Below are 15,834 nucleotides of genomic sequence, written 5' to 3'. Positions count from 1 at the left end.
GAGAGCTTTTCCTGCGGCAAGACTTGTTCCCTGATTTGGTACATTTCTAGTTTTAATTCTGCACCTAGACAAGGAAAAAGATGGGAGCGTAGTTTATCCAAACTCACAGCTAATTCCCTCTGAAGTCTGATTTCCAAAAGCTTTTCTGAGGCCTTGTCCACTGTTTAAAAAGCACTACTCGTGTAGTCCAGGGCTCAGCGAAATGATCTCTGTCAATTGGAATTTAAACAACTTTTTTTGCGCCAAGTTTGGTTTCAGTGGGATTGGCAGGGCATGGCGCAGGATCCGATGTGGGTGAAAGGTCACCGATCGTCCCTCCGTGGGTTCAGCTTGTCTTCCCCATCGCGCCTCCCTCACTCTCTCACCCCGGCTAAAGATGAGACATACACACAGGAGAGGAGGGAAGGAAAGCCACACGGCGCTGGTCCAGAGGCCGAGGTCAGGGAACATCATTGAACACACTATTTACCTACGGAATCATTTTTTCTTCTCCATCTCTGTTTCTATCTCTTGTACTCCACTTACTCACTTTCTCTCCTCCCTCCCCCTCTCTCTCTTTCTCTCTTTCTCTCTCTCACTCTCGACAAAGAGGAGAGCCAAGGCTGCAAACTAACTGCTTACGCCGCCCTTTCTGGTCCCTAAACAGGTCATTTTGTTTTCTATTCCTGTCTCGGCGGAAACGGTTATCATCTGCCCACTGGAAAAGGTCACACGCACTCCGGCGCAATGCCGGAAAAGCCTGCCAGAGAAATTGTTGATGCTGATTTGGCAGGGAAAATTACAAGTGACCTTTAACAACAAACACACACAACCACCGGCAGCAGCGCATTTCTCGATTTCTCATTCGCTCTGTTTCTTCAGAAATTAGAGTCGGATAATATACGGAGGCACGCTGGTTTGAAGATATGTATTTTATTAGACAGGGCAGACTAATTATAGATGAGGTCGAGATAATCATCAGGGACGCGAGTGGCTGAATCGGAGCATCTGGGTGCGGCTTGACAACGTCAGCAGCTTCTGTGTCAGCTACCTTCACGCAAACAGTCCCCCCTCCTCTGATATGCCGCCACAAACAGTCGCGTATCCCCCCCCCCGTCTCCTCAGTTGATTTCACCGAGGCAGTGACCTCTGTCTGCTGGGCTCGGCCGGCTGTCACTGATCTATTCCTGCCGTTAGAACAGAGGAAGACACTCCCAGCCCGGCCGCAGATACACCCACAACCCCCCGTCTCCTGTCACGTTGGCATGAGCGCATAAAACAAAACAGGCCGAGATCACACTTTCCAGCTGTTAGCCTTGTGCAAAGCGGCATCCAATACTTCAAAAATGAGCAATAACAATCTGCCACACCGATTTACAGCATTTTTAAAAATGACCATGAAGAAATTTGATGTTTAAACGACCAGATGGAATTATTTGTTTGTTTTTGTTACCTCGTGTACCAGGCAAACCTTATTATGCTGTGAAGTCCACTGGCTTCAAAAAGGAAAGAAGTGCTTTAGCTTTGTAGCAGCACAATTGAAAGTAATGGAGAAGGGAACCGGAGCGCTGTCACACTTTGTCAGCGCTACCTCGACAACTTTCCGTTCTGTCGGGAGCTAGCGTAGCTCCGCAGACAAATTGTACAGTAACCTTGGCTCGGGGTGCAGTGATTCTAGATGAATAAATTACTACGACGGCTCTATGGTGTTTTCCATAGGCTATATGCTAATTCATTTGGCAAACACAATGTAGATCCAAAACATGCCCATCAGGAGTGTTATAATTGGTTCAGCGGCGGCTACAGCACTCGGGGTGAGGGACACGTTCTGCCTCTGTGTCTCTGTTGTTTTTACTCTTTTATGGGCTTTTATTTGTCATTGCTGAAGGATTTGTGAAATCTTACCGAGGACAAACTTAGTGTAGCCATTGTCCCACTTAATAACTGTTGGCTTGAATCTGTTTCCTCGTTTGTTTCATTGAAAAGTGCACATTTTTTCTCTTATGGGCAAATCTAATTTCCAAAGTTCCAGAATAATAATGGCTTTTAACTGATTCATGATTTTGTCCCAATTGTTGGTGTCAGCAAAGGCAGCCGCTGACAGATTAATCATAACACGGATTGTGGCGCGTCGATCAATTTTCAGACCGGTGTCCTGCGGCTCCCAGCTGAGTTGAATCGCCGCACATTTCTTTGCATGTGATCCACATTTCCACCATCAAAAGGTCAAGTGCACAAGTTCACACCTGGGCCAGGAGCGCTTGTGTAAACCAAACAAGGACACATCTCCCTTGGAGATTAATAGTCATGGCCCATTTCTCTGCAACCAGGAAGGAGGAACCCTCCCCCCTGACCACCTTTTCCACCAGAGCCTGAAACCAGAGTGTTTGCAGCTGTTGCCAGAAATATGATGTTTTTTGGCCTTTTTCTTTTTGGTGCATTTTTGCCTTTATTGTAGAAATAGGGGGGAGAGAGAGAGAAGGCTGTGACATGCAACAAAACAAGGGTCCCAAGGCCAGAAGCTACCATACTGCTTTTTTTAACCAACACAGAAAGAACCTCATTTATTTTAGCAAGATTGATCTTTTCAAAAACAAGATGATGAACAAACATTGCACGAAATTTCACGAAATTTCATTATTTATGTACATAATTGTCATAAAAGGTCATTATCAATGAATGACCTTTTACACAGTTCTTTATTGTCTTTCTTTGGATTGAATATCATTTCCTGTCAATCTTCTGGAAGAGCTGCAGCATAAAGAGGCATGTGCGGGTGTGTTTAAGACAATATCTCCCTCCGTTTGCATTCATCACATCTCACACTTGGCACACGTGAATTTCCCCAGAATCAAGTCTTCACCTGGGACCCGCTGATTCTACCCCCCCCCCCAGCATCACCCGGCAACAGGCGAAGAAACCGACTCCAGTCACAGATCAGCCAGCTGGATGGGGCGTTTATTATTACAACACAGCAAGGGAGTGACGGAGGGAGAAAGCAACAGAGGGGAAAGATGGCGGAGTGGTGGGAGCGAAGGAGGAGGGGGGGGGGGAGAGGAGAGAGAGAGAGGGAGGATGAATAGAAAAAGAGAGGGACTTGGGTGATCAGTGTGGTGCCCGGGGGTGAGGATTGTGCCGTGGCTGCCAAGGTGTCTGTCTGTGTTTTTTTCTGTGTGTGCATGCATGTGTAAGTTATGTTTCCATCCCAGCACAAGCTGAGGGGCGGTATAATCCGATGATGAGCTAATGAGGAGAGCATGTCGGTATAGGGTATGTAAAAAATAAAGAGTTAACCGGTCAGAAAAGGTGTTGGAGAAGACAGCACAGGGGTCTATCTGCCCCCCACCCCCTCTGTCTCCCTTCTACCTCTGCTCCCCCCCTCCTCCCTTCTCTCGCTCGCCCTCGCAGCGCTGCTGATTAATGTGGGATGAGGCTGGCCCCGAAACAGAAGCTCTTTTCAGTGCTGTCACACTGGGGAGATGGAGAGGCAAACTGTGGCCAAGGTGGATTTAACCACACACACACACACACACTTTTTTTACCAGGCAGAGTGAATGAGCCCAGCACGCCATCAAAGGCCTGGTATCTGCCCAGAGAGCCTGCCAGCCTGCGTACAATGTGTCTGTGTGTGTGTGTGTGTGTGTGGGGGGGGGGGGGGGGCTGATGATTTTGTAAAAATGTGTGTTTGCCTGTTTGCACAGTTGTCAGTGTTTGTATGGGTGCATGCACACTTCTGTTTGTGCCCCCCCACCCCCACACACATGTGCCCAGGCATTTGAATTTTAACAGTACAACATTTGAAATGCCTTCAACATCCTCTTTTGACTGCCTTTACATTTGAACTCAGTCATGGCATATTGATTCAGGTATTCCCAGACTAAAATGGCTATTTCATTCAACCAAAAATAATTACAGTGTAGTCAGTGTGTGGAAAGAGCAGTTGGAGGCACATTAATGACTCACTGAAATACGGGGTCTAATTGGACCGAGCAAATTTGAAACACGGGAAAACATTTGAATAAACAAATAACCCTTTGATGAGATAAACCGATTTCATCAAATATGTGTCATTTTTCACAACACGACTAAATCGTTTTCTGAACAAACATTCATCCTACATTTTGAGATCGACATCGCCCGTCACCTGCAGTGAGTTATGTGCGGCGTGCATTGACTTTTACATTTGCTAAAAGGCAACATACGTGTGTGTGTGTGTGTTTGTGTATTTATGGCCATTTTCCCCAGCCTCGCTGTGTTTTACACACACGTCCCTTCAACTCCACCAGACCAGCAGTATCGGCGCAGTGACAGCTCAAACACCAACCTTGCAACCATAACCGGAGGGGCTAAAAAAGCTAACAGCGCCTGATAAATGCGGGGGACATAAATTCCACATTTCTCTGCGGGAGAAGTCAGTGAATTGAAAGATGTCCCCGACAACAATAACATCCTTCTTTCTGTTTTCTGCACATTTCAGGGATAACTTGTGCCTCAAAGTTGGATCCAACTATGGTAATCACCAGTTAAGCTATCTGCTTCCAGCGGCACGTTCTGCTAGGTCAGCCCAGCGCTGCAGCTTGTCTCGTGAATGAGCTAAGTTTTACTCAACGCATGACAATGCTGCTCACTCAACATCAGATTTATGTGTGTTGGGAAGTAAAACAACTGGGACATTTTCAGTCTGAAGGCAGCCCATCTGCTTTTTATGTCTGTCTTTCCATCTGCCTCGATGCCTTCTTTTAAATGTATTTATCCATCTGCTTCACTGTATGCCAATCATTCTTCTCCCCCCCCATGTCTTCTTGACATCTTTATTTTTGTCCATCAAGCCATCGGGATCGGAGGGATCGGATTTCAGGCCGGTGCCTTCAGTGAGTGTGTATGTGAGACGGCGCTCCAGGTAGTTAGGTTTCTCCGCTTCTAAATCGAGCGTGTCAAAGTACACCTGGAGATAAAGACATAGGAGGAGGGCCTGCTGAGTTGTGAAAGTCATCCATCTATGTCCATCTCTTCATCGCTCCACCACCCCCCCCCCCCCCCCCCCACCACCACCTTCTAAACTCCTGCATGCTTGGAGTTGCATGTGAAAAAGATCTGTGTGACAGAGGGAAGAATGAAAAGAGAGGCAGAGGAGAAGAAGAGAGGAGTTTTAAGAGACATGTGTAGCGAAGGCCTGCGAAAGAGCACCACAGAGCTGTTCTTACATGTGTGGGTGTGTAGGTGTGTGTGTGTGTGTGTGTGTGTGTAGGTGTGTGTGTGTGTGTGTGTGTGTGTGTGTGTGTGTGTGTGTGTGTGTGTGTGTGTTTGTTTGTGTGTGCGTGTGTGTGTGTGTGTGTGTGTGTGTGTGTGTGTGTGTGTACGTGTGCGTGTGCACGCGCGTACCTTGTAGGTCCGACAGGAGGGGTTGAAAGCATTTGTCCCACACACAAACAAGGTGTCATCATTTTGCTGCAGGAGGACTTTGATGAAATTGTGACACTCATCCTTCGGGGGGCACAGACCGGGAGGGACGGAAAGAGACACAAGTCATGAGACTCCAGCGTCTTTTATAAGAGACACTTTCACGCTGAAAGCTACATGTGTTTTTTTTAGTTTTTTTTAAACAAGGGCCTCTTTCTTTCTTTCTTTCTTTCTTTTGAAGTACAGCATGCGGTGCTCCACGGGCAAGTGGGAGGCATGGGAAACAAACATCAAGCGCGTAATCATGAAATGTAACGTTTCCTCACGGTGCATTAATGACATCTTTATTCATTTTCACAGTTTTGTTAGAACGTACGGCAACTCCAGAGAAAACACAATTGCACTGCTATTTGATTTGAAGATTGTCGATATAAATGTAATATGAGCTGCAGGGAGTGTGTTATTAAACCTCCATGTCTGTTAATGTGTGGGTGTGTGTGTGGGCGTGTGTGTGAGAGAAACAGAGACTGTGAGAAATGACGTCTGTTACAGCTTCACTGCATTGTATGTGTGATTTGCTCTAGAAGAGCTTTGTGAAGGAATAGGGTGACATTTGTTCTATAAATGAAGTTGAGGAGAAAGCACAGCGGTTGAAGTGTCTGTATGTTTAAGTGTGTGTGTGTGTGTGTGTGCGTGTGTGTGTGTGTTTTCTCTACCTTGTGCTTTCCTTTCATTCTGCAAGTGTCCACATCTGCTTGTCTGGACTTCCATGTCATTTTCTGGTGAAAGAAAAAATAAGGTCGTCGAAAAAAAGATGAAAAAACAGAAGGCACCACAGAGCTCAATAACCAATCCATACTGGGATCAATAATCATCATCTGAGATTCTCCGTCATTGATCCCCCTAATGAGGCACCTGCTCTGAGGTGAACTTTGTTCTAAGCTCTGACTAGAGATTAGTTTACCTCCTTGAACTTCTAATTCGCTAAGAGGGGAGGAGGAAATACGATACTGACCCCGGATCAGAGCCGAGTCTGTCCAAGGACAGATCCCGCCTCGGAGCTGAGAGCTCATTTCTGTGGATTGATAGGCTGGCCATCCTTGTGCACACACACACACACACACACACACACTGCCTTGGCCTGCAGGTCAGCGCTAGCCAATACCTGCCAGTCCACTACAAACACACAAATATACACGGCCTCTTTCATTGTCACACACGCTTATCAGCCAGTGCTAAGTCATACCCTCCTCCCCCCACCCCCACTCCCGTGTCGCATGAGGGTTAGTGCCGATCTGGCAGTTCAGGCCGCCGCTGTCGTACATGTTTGGAGCTCGGCCACTGATTAAAGACTCCTCAGTCATCAATCAATCTACACGTCTCCCATTGGCCTTTCATCTGCAGCCCGCTCTCATTAAGACCCACTCGCCGGGGCTTTGACATTGAAGTGGATGAGGTGGAGGGTAGGCGGGTTGTTGCACACCACAACGGTCTTGTCTGAATTCTGTTGGCATACATTACGTTGCGAGAACAAAATGATGCCGGCGAGAAGTGGTGGCATTGGAATGGAGAGTGGGTTATTACTGCCGAGGGGCCTGTGTAAATATGAGGCGCTTTCTGAATAATCCGGACACATACAATGCGACCTCCTTCCTCGCCCACATGCACCTTGTCTTCATCGCAATCCTCCCCGCACTTCATCTCTTCTTACCCTCTGCTGTTTTTGTCCCTCTCTCTTTCCTCCCCCACTTTCTCCTCTGTCCTCCTTTACACAACCATCAGCCCTTCTTCCACTGTCCCACTGACGAGCGCGGATGACGCAGGCGGTTTGCTGGCTGATTGATTGGATAATCTTCTCAACGGGGTCAGTGCGGCGTGCTTGGCAGGCTCACGCCGGTGAGTGGGTGAGTAGGACTGCTGACGGTCACACGCGCACACACACACACACACACACACACCTAGTGGCACCCAGGAGGCGAGTCATTAGGGGTTAGGTTGTGGATCACGCTGAGAATAACTCGTCCTCAGAGAGGCGGACGTCTCACTCACCTTACTGAAAAAGATCTCGTCACTATTGGCAGTGTCTGTGTCCACCGTGTATATGTGATCCCTGCGAGGGAGGGAGGGAGGGAGAGAGAGAGAGATGAGACGATAAGAGTCAAGACAGCAGCAGACAGTCAAAAAAAATTCAACAAACAATAAATCCATTTATTTTTCTCCCCTCTACTTCCCCCCCCTGCGGGCAGCAAACGACGTCAGAAAAAGGGGGCTTTGTATAAACTTTGTTCGAACTTCAAAAAAAAAGACAATAAACAAAAGGAGGCCAGAGCTATTTGCTCTGTCAGACAGAAACAGTCAACAAAGGTTTAGAGCGCTGTGGCACAGGCCTGGGGACAAAAGCCTCTTTGTCCACAGAGAAGGGTCCTGAGGGGGGGAGGGGAAGGGCTGAGACGGGAGGTGCCAAGTCACTCAGAGCTGTTCAGGTCAATTAAGCCTAGTGTTTGAGCCACAGGAAATCTATACCAACACTCATTATGGCTCAGACAAGAAGACTTGTGTGTGCTGGGCAGTGAAATATACAGACTTCTCCTGTGTTACACGCTCCGGCCGCATAGGCTGCAGCAGGGCATATGGAAGACATAAAACCCACAAGGGTTAACTGCCTCCCCGACGGGCCCGGCTGGTGGGCCCTGGTGCGTAGCTGCACCTACTTACCCGCCGAGAATTAAGGGTGCAGACAGGGAGAGAGGGAGGGTACGGCTGTTGTAGACGAAGGTGTGAGCGGACAAGAGACAATAAAGAGAAGGGGTGGGGGATTTACCTCGTTTCGAAGGAGCGAACCAAAGGTGACCGCGCCAAGCGATGTAACCGCTTTAATTTGTCGGAGATTAGCCGCTGAACGTGTTTTTAATCAAAGTGTGCAACAGTGGCGTCGTCAGACTCGCAGCTTAATTACGTTTCCAGCTCCCTAACCTGCGCTCAGCCAGCCTGCTCTGCCTCGCGCTCTCATTAACTAAATCTAATAAAGTCTTTGGAGGAACAGGCATCTCTGAAATGAATCCACTTATATCGCTTTCCTGGGGGCCACCGTCCACTGTACAGTATCGGCTGCGACGCCCAAATTGAATAATTCATCTTGGAGAGCAGGTTGAAATTGAGCAAACAGCGCTGCTTTCTCAGCGGGAAGAGGACACTTTTCCGGGGAGGCCAAGAAGCCGAAATCACTGTTGGTGAAATTCGTGCTTTTCTTTTCTTGTTTTGTTGTTTTGTTGTTTTTGTCACTTCTTTCCAGGTCTGCCCTGAAGTCTGTCTCATCACACAACTCTTCTACATCACGGTGTACATGGTGTACAGTCCACTGATCACGTGACCCATAGATCTGCATAGATACTAAGTACGTTCAAACAAACATATTCAAGTTTAACGCTGGATGATACAGAAATCTTCCACAGACATACAGATTATACACATTTACATCATTTTGCATTCATGCTAAATCTAATTTGACATGCTAATCCATAAAAGGGTAAAATGTTGAACATACATTTTTAAACACAAAGCAGCGACTTCTGAATTCTTTCTGATGCTTTTCAAAGCACTGTTTATTGTTCTTTTTTAAAAAAAGAATTCATGTTCCATAAAATCCATTGAAATAACAAACTTCATGTAATATTCAGCCATGAAAGGAGAAAAGGAAAGGAGGAGATCAGCTTCAGGTCACTGAGATGCACCGCCACATCCTTCCTACATTTAACTTCTCCTTCTCCAGCAAACGCCACACGCTGAGTGTCACCGTGCCGTCTGCCGAGACTAAAAAAAACAAGTGAACTGCGCTGCGAAATGTTTTTCATTAAGGCGCTCTGGTACCGCTACCATTTCACCACTCTGGCTAATTGATCTGGATTGAATTTCCAGGGTTCCTGAAATGGCCCCCTGTTTTAGTGTTTCTTTCACCTTGCTGCCACGGTAACAGGAAACACCAACATGTGGCTACAGTAAATGTGATTATTAACATGGCAGCTGTGATTTTGTCAAAGACTACATTCAAAAAAGAAAGAAATCCACACCAGACACATTTAAGATGTCGAAGACAGAGAAGAAGACACATTTAACAGAAAAGAAGGATGATGGTTGACAACGGTAATGGACGATATCGTTATAATGTTCAGCTACGTCTCCTAAAGTTCACCGACTTGTTAAATGAACTTCATTTATATCTTTATAATAAAACTCAAACTTCATATTAAAAAGCCGAAACTAAATCAAAAGCTATTAAATCAGAGGATCACTTGGCAGATTTAGTGTAATCCCGTGGGTTCTTTTAAAACAAGCCCATGAGTAATATGCAATCGACTGCTCCGTGATTTTGGACAGTGACCGTCCCGGCTATGCTCCCCGTCTCCTGCCTCTCTGAGTCCCGCCGCTGACAGCGTCCTCGGGGGCAGAGGCCTTCCAGCCGCGGGGTTTATTTTGTTTTGTTTCCAGCTGAGATTAGAGCGAGCCAAGCGATGAGGCGTCCCTCAAACATCCTGACTGGAGTTGGAGACGGACAATGGAGCGGCTGTGTCTGTGTCAACACCAGCTTTCTAAACACACACATGTGCAAGGAGACCCCCCTCTCCTTTTACCCCAACATGCTCGCACAAACACACACATGCACCCTTTCCCTTCTTCACCACTGCACCTGAACTCATACTACGGCACATTCTGGTGTGTGAGTCACATCGTTTCAACCTCACTGCGATGAGAAGACAGAAAGCAAAGGCGTGGTCTTTAAGGGACTACACTGGCAGTATTGTACGTTGTAGACCATTAACTGCAAATGCACTTGAGTTAACATTACTGTGGACCGTTTTCTGAGGCAAACTTGAACTATTAGAATTGATTTGCAACCCTCCAGGAAGCCAGTGGTTTCCGTTTAATTAATAACCAATGAAAATCAACTTGCAGGGTTGGAACCTGTTGGGAAAAATCTAAATGACTAATTAGTATGTGTTTAATAATTAGTGAATGTTATACATTTAACAGAAGCTCATCTCCTCTGTAAGGTCTGTGTCCTTGTGTGAACTTTCACTGACACTAGGTCTTCAGCAAATGTTTAATCTATTAAGAAGCAGTTGATTGCCGAAAGAACACTTCAGCTGTTTGTCCTGAATAAGAATGATAACAAACGTGTAGAAAGCGTCAAAACGTACGCAGGCCTGATTTGCGATCATGACTTACGAGAAAGCGACCTTTGTACTCGAACGAAGAGTTAAAGTGTCCAGATACGTAGTACTGTGTGAAACGAGAACAAGTGATCCATTCAGAGCTGCGATCTGACATGTGACATCCAAAAAGCTTTGCATTCACAAACTATTGTTACAATTGGAGTTTTTTGTTGTTGATTAATCTGCCCATAATGTTTTTGATTAATCGTTAAATCACTCGGTTTAACGAATGTAAAAAAAGATAAACAAATAGTACCAAAACCCAAATATATTCCTTCTACAATCCTCACAGAAGAGAAGCTGCAACAAGATATTATTTATTTATTTTTTTGCTTAAAAAATACCTAAAATGATTTATGAATTATCAAGAAAGTTGAACGAAAATGCAATAGGCTAAGCGGCTACTCTATTAATTGATGAATCCAGGAAACAAAAGGACATTTGGGATAACCAAACATACTGGGGGTGATGTGGAAAGTCAGATGTGAACTTAGTCTGGACTCATATTTACAGTCCAGTCAGATTTTGTGTGGTGTGACCAGGCCAATGAATTAATTATGTGCAAACAAAACGTTGTCATTTTAACAGACTACGCCATGTTGTTTGTACTACACCATAGCCGTCAGTACCATACCCTCAGTAGATCCACTGCCTCCATTGCCTGAGAACGTTTACTGTTTATTTTGCAGTGCGTTAACATGAGGTTGCACAGTGTTGTATGTGCACCCGATAGCAGCCAGTAGCGCTGACACAAAATACAAGTAACAAGTCTTAAGGGTATAAGTACAAATGTAATCAATGCAATAAACTAACAATCTTGATATAGAGGAAAGACATCCTGCTGTTGCAATAAGTTGACACTAATGCGAGAGAGTTACTACTGCCAGCCTCTGTATCTATGTTTGTGCCGGATGAATTGCTAAAAGTTTTCAAACCTGGAGAGAGAAAGTATAAAACACGTTTACAGAGTTTTCCAATGAAAACTTGTTCCAAAAGGACATGACAAAGAAAAACCAAACACACTGGAGATGATGTGAGTTTCACGGTTTTAAAAGCTTTTCTTGCTGTGACTGTTGGAAATCTGAAGAAGACAGGCCTCCTACTGACTGAGCAGCCTAAGGCCGAGGTCAGATTTCAAGACAGTTGCCCGCTGAGAATAGTTCAGACTAGACAGCTGGTCTGAGTGAAAGCTGCCGTCCTGTTGGGCCAAAGCTGTTGCAAAGAGTACCGACCCGGACGAATTCTAATACGCAACGGCCTGCTTCCATTTGCACTGAGCAGCTCGGTGTGAATATGAAAATAGGTGCTCTGTTGTTTATTGTTTCCTAGAGTAGAATCAATTGACATTACAGATGTACATATTTACAACTCACTTGTAAAATTATTGATGAGACTGAAAAGCGCTGTAGGAGTGTTCTTCCACTTCGTTTGAGTAGTTTCTGGACTCACCCACGCATTTTAGATCAGGTAAATGCCTTTGAATAAAGTTATGTAATAACTCATGGAGTGCAGCTCAAGATGATACTCTGCATTCTGTGAGTAGTTGCAAGTGCCAGTTCATTTATTCTTTTCCTCTTTGCCATGAGTTTAACTCCCTCTTTCTGTTGCCTTAGTCACGGTCCCATTAATCTAGAACCAGTCAGACTGGGTCTATCACAATGATCATGAATTATTAGAAAGCTCTCGTCTGTATCTTCAATCAATCCACACTCCGTCATAATTAAAGCCTATATTTGTTTATAACTTGGCATGTCCAGTCAGAATATATCTGGAGCGGCCAGGCCTGAAACTTGGACGCTTTCCACAAGTGACTTCATTTACCGAAATCCACGAAGGATGTTTCTTCTGCCTGTAGCTCTCTTTCCGATCATTTCCTCATTCAACCGTAAACTATGAGTCAAACATGTCCCGAGGATGGCACAGTGTTTTTACACAAAACAGAAGGGTCTACTGTTTTGCGGCCGTGCTGTGAAATTTCGAGAAAAACAACACCGTGAGATTCTGGGGAAAACGAAAATAACAGAAGCCTTTGACGAGCGAGGAGCCCAGGACATCGGTTGGGCGTCGCGTTTCCCGAAACTCAGCGACAAAAACTGTGTGAGCGGGCGGAAGGTATGCAAATATCCTCTTGGACACAATCATGGAGTCACTGTAAAAGGATGAGCCCAGACAGAGAGAAAGGGCTGAATGGTCAGAGGCAAGGCAGTGGACCAACTGAGCGCGGGCGAGAGTGTGAGATGGAGTGGCATAGAAGGTCTCCGTCGGACATGACATGTAGCCATGCGTGGCCACCAGAACAACTGGGCCTTTGTGTGGAAGAATGCCGTTTTCATAACAGCGCATTTCTTCCGCGGTGACGCCCGGCCTTGTCCGTCTGCTGGGCCTTTGTCAAACTATCTTGGGAGAAATAGAGAAGGAACGTGATTAGCATGCAGCCCGCACCTTTGGCCATGCACCGCCCCTCTTTTCCCGCAAGCTAAATGCCTGCACGTCCGCCCTCCTCTCCACCTCCCGCCACCCCTCTTTGCCCATATTCTACATAACTGGATCACGGGTGGTATGAGGAGGGTCCATTGTGCATTGTTTTTGGCTTTCTCCTGGTTCAAATCCTCTTCACAAAGTGGATTGGGGGTGGGGGACCGGGGAAGCCAGCAGGCACCTTCGGACTGTGTGGGGGGGGGGGGGCGGTTCTGAATGGGCTGAGGGCACCGAGGGGCCCTCACTGATGCGGTGGCATGAAATACAACAAGCCAGAGTTCACTCACCCCCCCCCCCCCCCCCCCCCCCGAGCTGAGGCAGGTTGTTCTTTTCGAAGGTTGAGGTTCTCATTATGGGTTTTCTACATCCTCTCCGCATCTCCTTTTTGTGACTGTGTGTATGCGAGTGGATGTGTGTTTTTGTGTGTGTGTCTGGGTCAGTGGGGTGAGGTGCATGTTTTCAGCTTGCACACTTGGGTGCAGTTAGGCAGGCACGCATACCATCTGCATAAAATATGTGGTTTATTTTACATTTATCGATTGAATTTCGTCCGGTGGTCTGAAAAAATATTTGAACACATCTCCAGGCGAGAAAATACGGGAATTAGCCATTCATGCCATCCAGTTACCTTAATAACATAAATTGTGCTCATGAATTAATTATGTGCACACCAACTGAGAGAACATGCCCTGAATCAATATTCCTAACATTTTAACATAATGTCCAGTTAATACAGTAGATCCACAGATCAGATACAACAACATGTAACTCTAGTTCCTGCCGTTACAATCACTTGTACTAATTGGAGATCCTGAATTACTATTTCCAGGCTCTGTATATTTTTCCCGGACGAATTGCTAAAACTTAAAAAGTGTGATACATATTTTTCAGAGTAACGTTTTTAACGGAAACTTAGTTCCAACTTGTAATTCAGGTGATTGCGACCGCTGGAGCGGCATGCCTTTGTTTCAGAGTGTGGACGTGGCTGGATGTCGCTGGTGCTGCGAGCAGAGGGAGAGGAGGCAACCGTGTAATCCCAGTCATTAGTGGGTTTTAACAGGATTTGGTGCTGCTACAATAATGGAGACTGTAGTGGCCTCCGCTGCGAGACCTAAAAAGACCCGACAGGGAAGAACCGTGGCCACAGAGGCACGACTGTTCCAGAGGACTCGACGGAGGGAAGGTAATCTGGATTTCTGAGCCTGTATGTGTGTGCAAGCGCCTTTGTGTGGATGTTTGTGTCTCTGTGTGAGTGCAGCCACAAATTTTGGGTCCTGCACTCTCACACTGATCTTTTCCTGTCTCACACTGTCGCCCCCCCCCCACACCCCCAACACACACAAACACACACACATTCTATCTCTGGTTCCCATGCTTCCCAGCCTCATAGACGGGTGTACACAGAGTGCAGCTGGTGTTACCATGGTGAAAGCCGACTGAGGGCCGAGAATGGCGACTATGCCCTGCATGTGGAGAGACCTGGGGCATGCTCGCTAGGCAGGCTATACAGTAACACATTCACACACACACACACACATGCGCAATTACGTATGGAGAGTCTCTTCTCCTCGTGTGCTCAAAGGGAAATTCTAGTTCCATACAACCTTGGTTTTCATCGATCATACTTGCCGTATAGTTTTTTTTTCTAGTCTTACCAGGTGTGCTCACCTTCGGCTCTACCTCCAAATAAAGTGGTGATCTGATGAAACTGTTGGCTCGTTTACAGTCGTCTGACTGCCTGACTGCTCGACTCTTGCCCCCTCAGGCTCTGTGTCCCCACCAATCTCACTTAATCTTACCTTGGTGAGTACAATGTCACCCTAACTGATAGAAATCAGTTACAAACTACAGAAACATGACCCACTTTGGAGTTTTGGCCTCTTCAGTCGATATTCAAAAAAATAGTCTGACTCTAAAAGTCTAAAACTCAAAGTCATGGCTTGCTGTGGCTACATCTACACACCCACACTCAAGCGCACACTCACACAGAGATATATATGTTCTCAGAGATCAGAATGATAAATCCCCCCATTGCACTTTGATAAATTCACCCTGAACGCCCAACATAGTGTATCCTGACCGTGAAATATGGACTGCTGGGGCAGGAATCCTCCTGCGTCCATCTCTCACTGCATCAAAAACACTTTATTGCTTTTACCGAAATGTGACTCTGCTAAACACCTCCAAACATGCATGACGGCAGGGCCCACATAAAGCACGAGCTTGTGTGTGGAGAGGTTTTTATGTTCATCGCCCGCACTTTAACACACATCATGTCTCAGTTTGTCGTGGATGATGTGCGGCTGATTGCCACCATAAAAATAAAAATGAAAACGAAACAGTCGCTGAACATGAGCCGACTGAGCTGAATGTCATGTTCATCTTTGACTTCACAAAGGAAACCCCTCTTACCACGGTTTCAGACGTGTTTTCTCTGTGTGAGATTGCATCTGTGCGGAGAGCGACTCTGTTATGCATCCCTCTTCTTAAGAGCAGAGCTATTTGATGAAAAGTGAAAGAATCCAATGCCTGCCTTGTTAAAACTGAACAAACAAGAGGCTTTTAGATCGCCTGCAGATGAAAAGACAGATGTCTGATCAGGCTGTGTTTCTCTGGATAATGCACCTGATGGAAACTGAGTCATGGAATAAGATTCAGAATATTAAGGGACGAAACGAGTCGTGCACTGAATTCATAATCAGCGCTCAATATGTGCGAGTCTAAGAGGGCAAATGATATTTTACACATATTGAACAAGCCACGACCT

General features: G+C 46.1%; 1 protein-coding gene across 2 annotated transcripts in view; it reads right to left on the bottom strand.

Annotated features, from left to right (window-relative positions):
* Window positions 1-15,834, bottom strand: part of sema6a (sema domain, transmembrane domain (TM), and cytoplasmic domain, (semaphorin) 6A) — a 102,452-nt gene that overhangs the window by 36,555 nt on the left and 50,063 nt on the right. For both annotated transcript variants that reach the window (XM_079270044.1, XM_079270045.1), the window contains exons 4-6: window positions 7,429-7,489; window positions 6,096-6,158; window positions 5,362-5,463 (exon numbers count right to left, since the gene is read on the bottom strand). In XM_079270044.1, the coding sequence (XP_079126170.1) occupies window positions 5,362-5,463; window positions 6,096-6,158; window positions 7,429-7,489 (226 nt within the window). The remainder of the gene's footprint in view (window positions 1-5,361; window positions 5,464-6,095; window positions 6,159-7,428; window positions 7,490-15,834) is intronic.

This window comes from Melanostigma gelatinosum (assembly GCF_949748355.1).
Source record: "Melanostigma gelatinosum genome assembly, chromosome: 6".
Classification (NCBI taxonomy): Eukaryota; Metazoa; Chordata; class Actinopteri; order Perciformes; family Zoarcidae; genus Melanostigma; species Melanostigma gelatinosum.
Note: the sequence above shows the minus strand (reverse complement) of the source record. Positions and strands in the feature narration are given on the sequence as shown.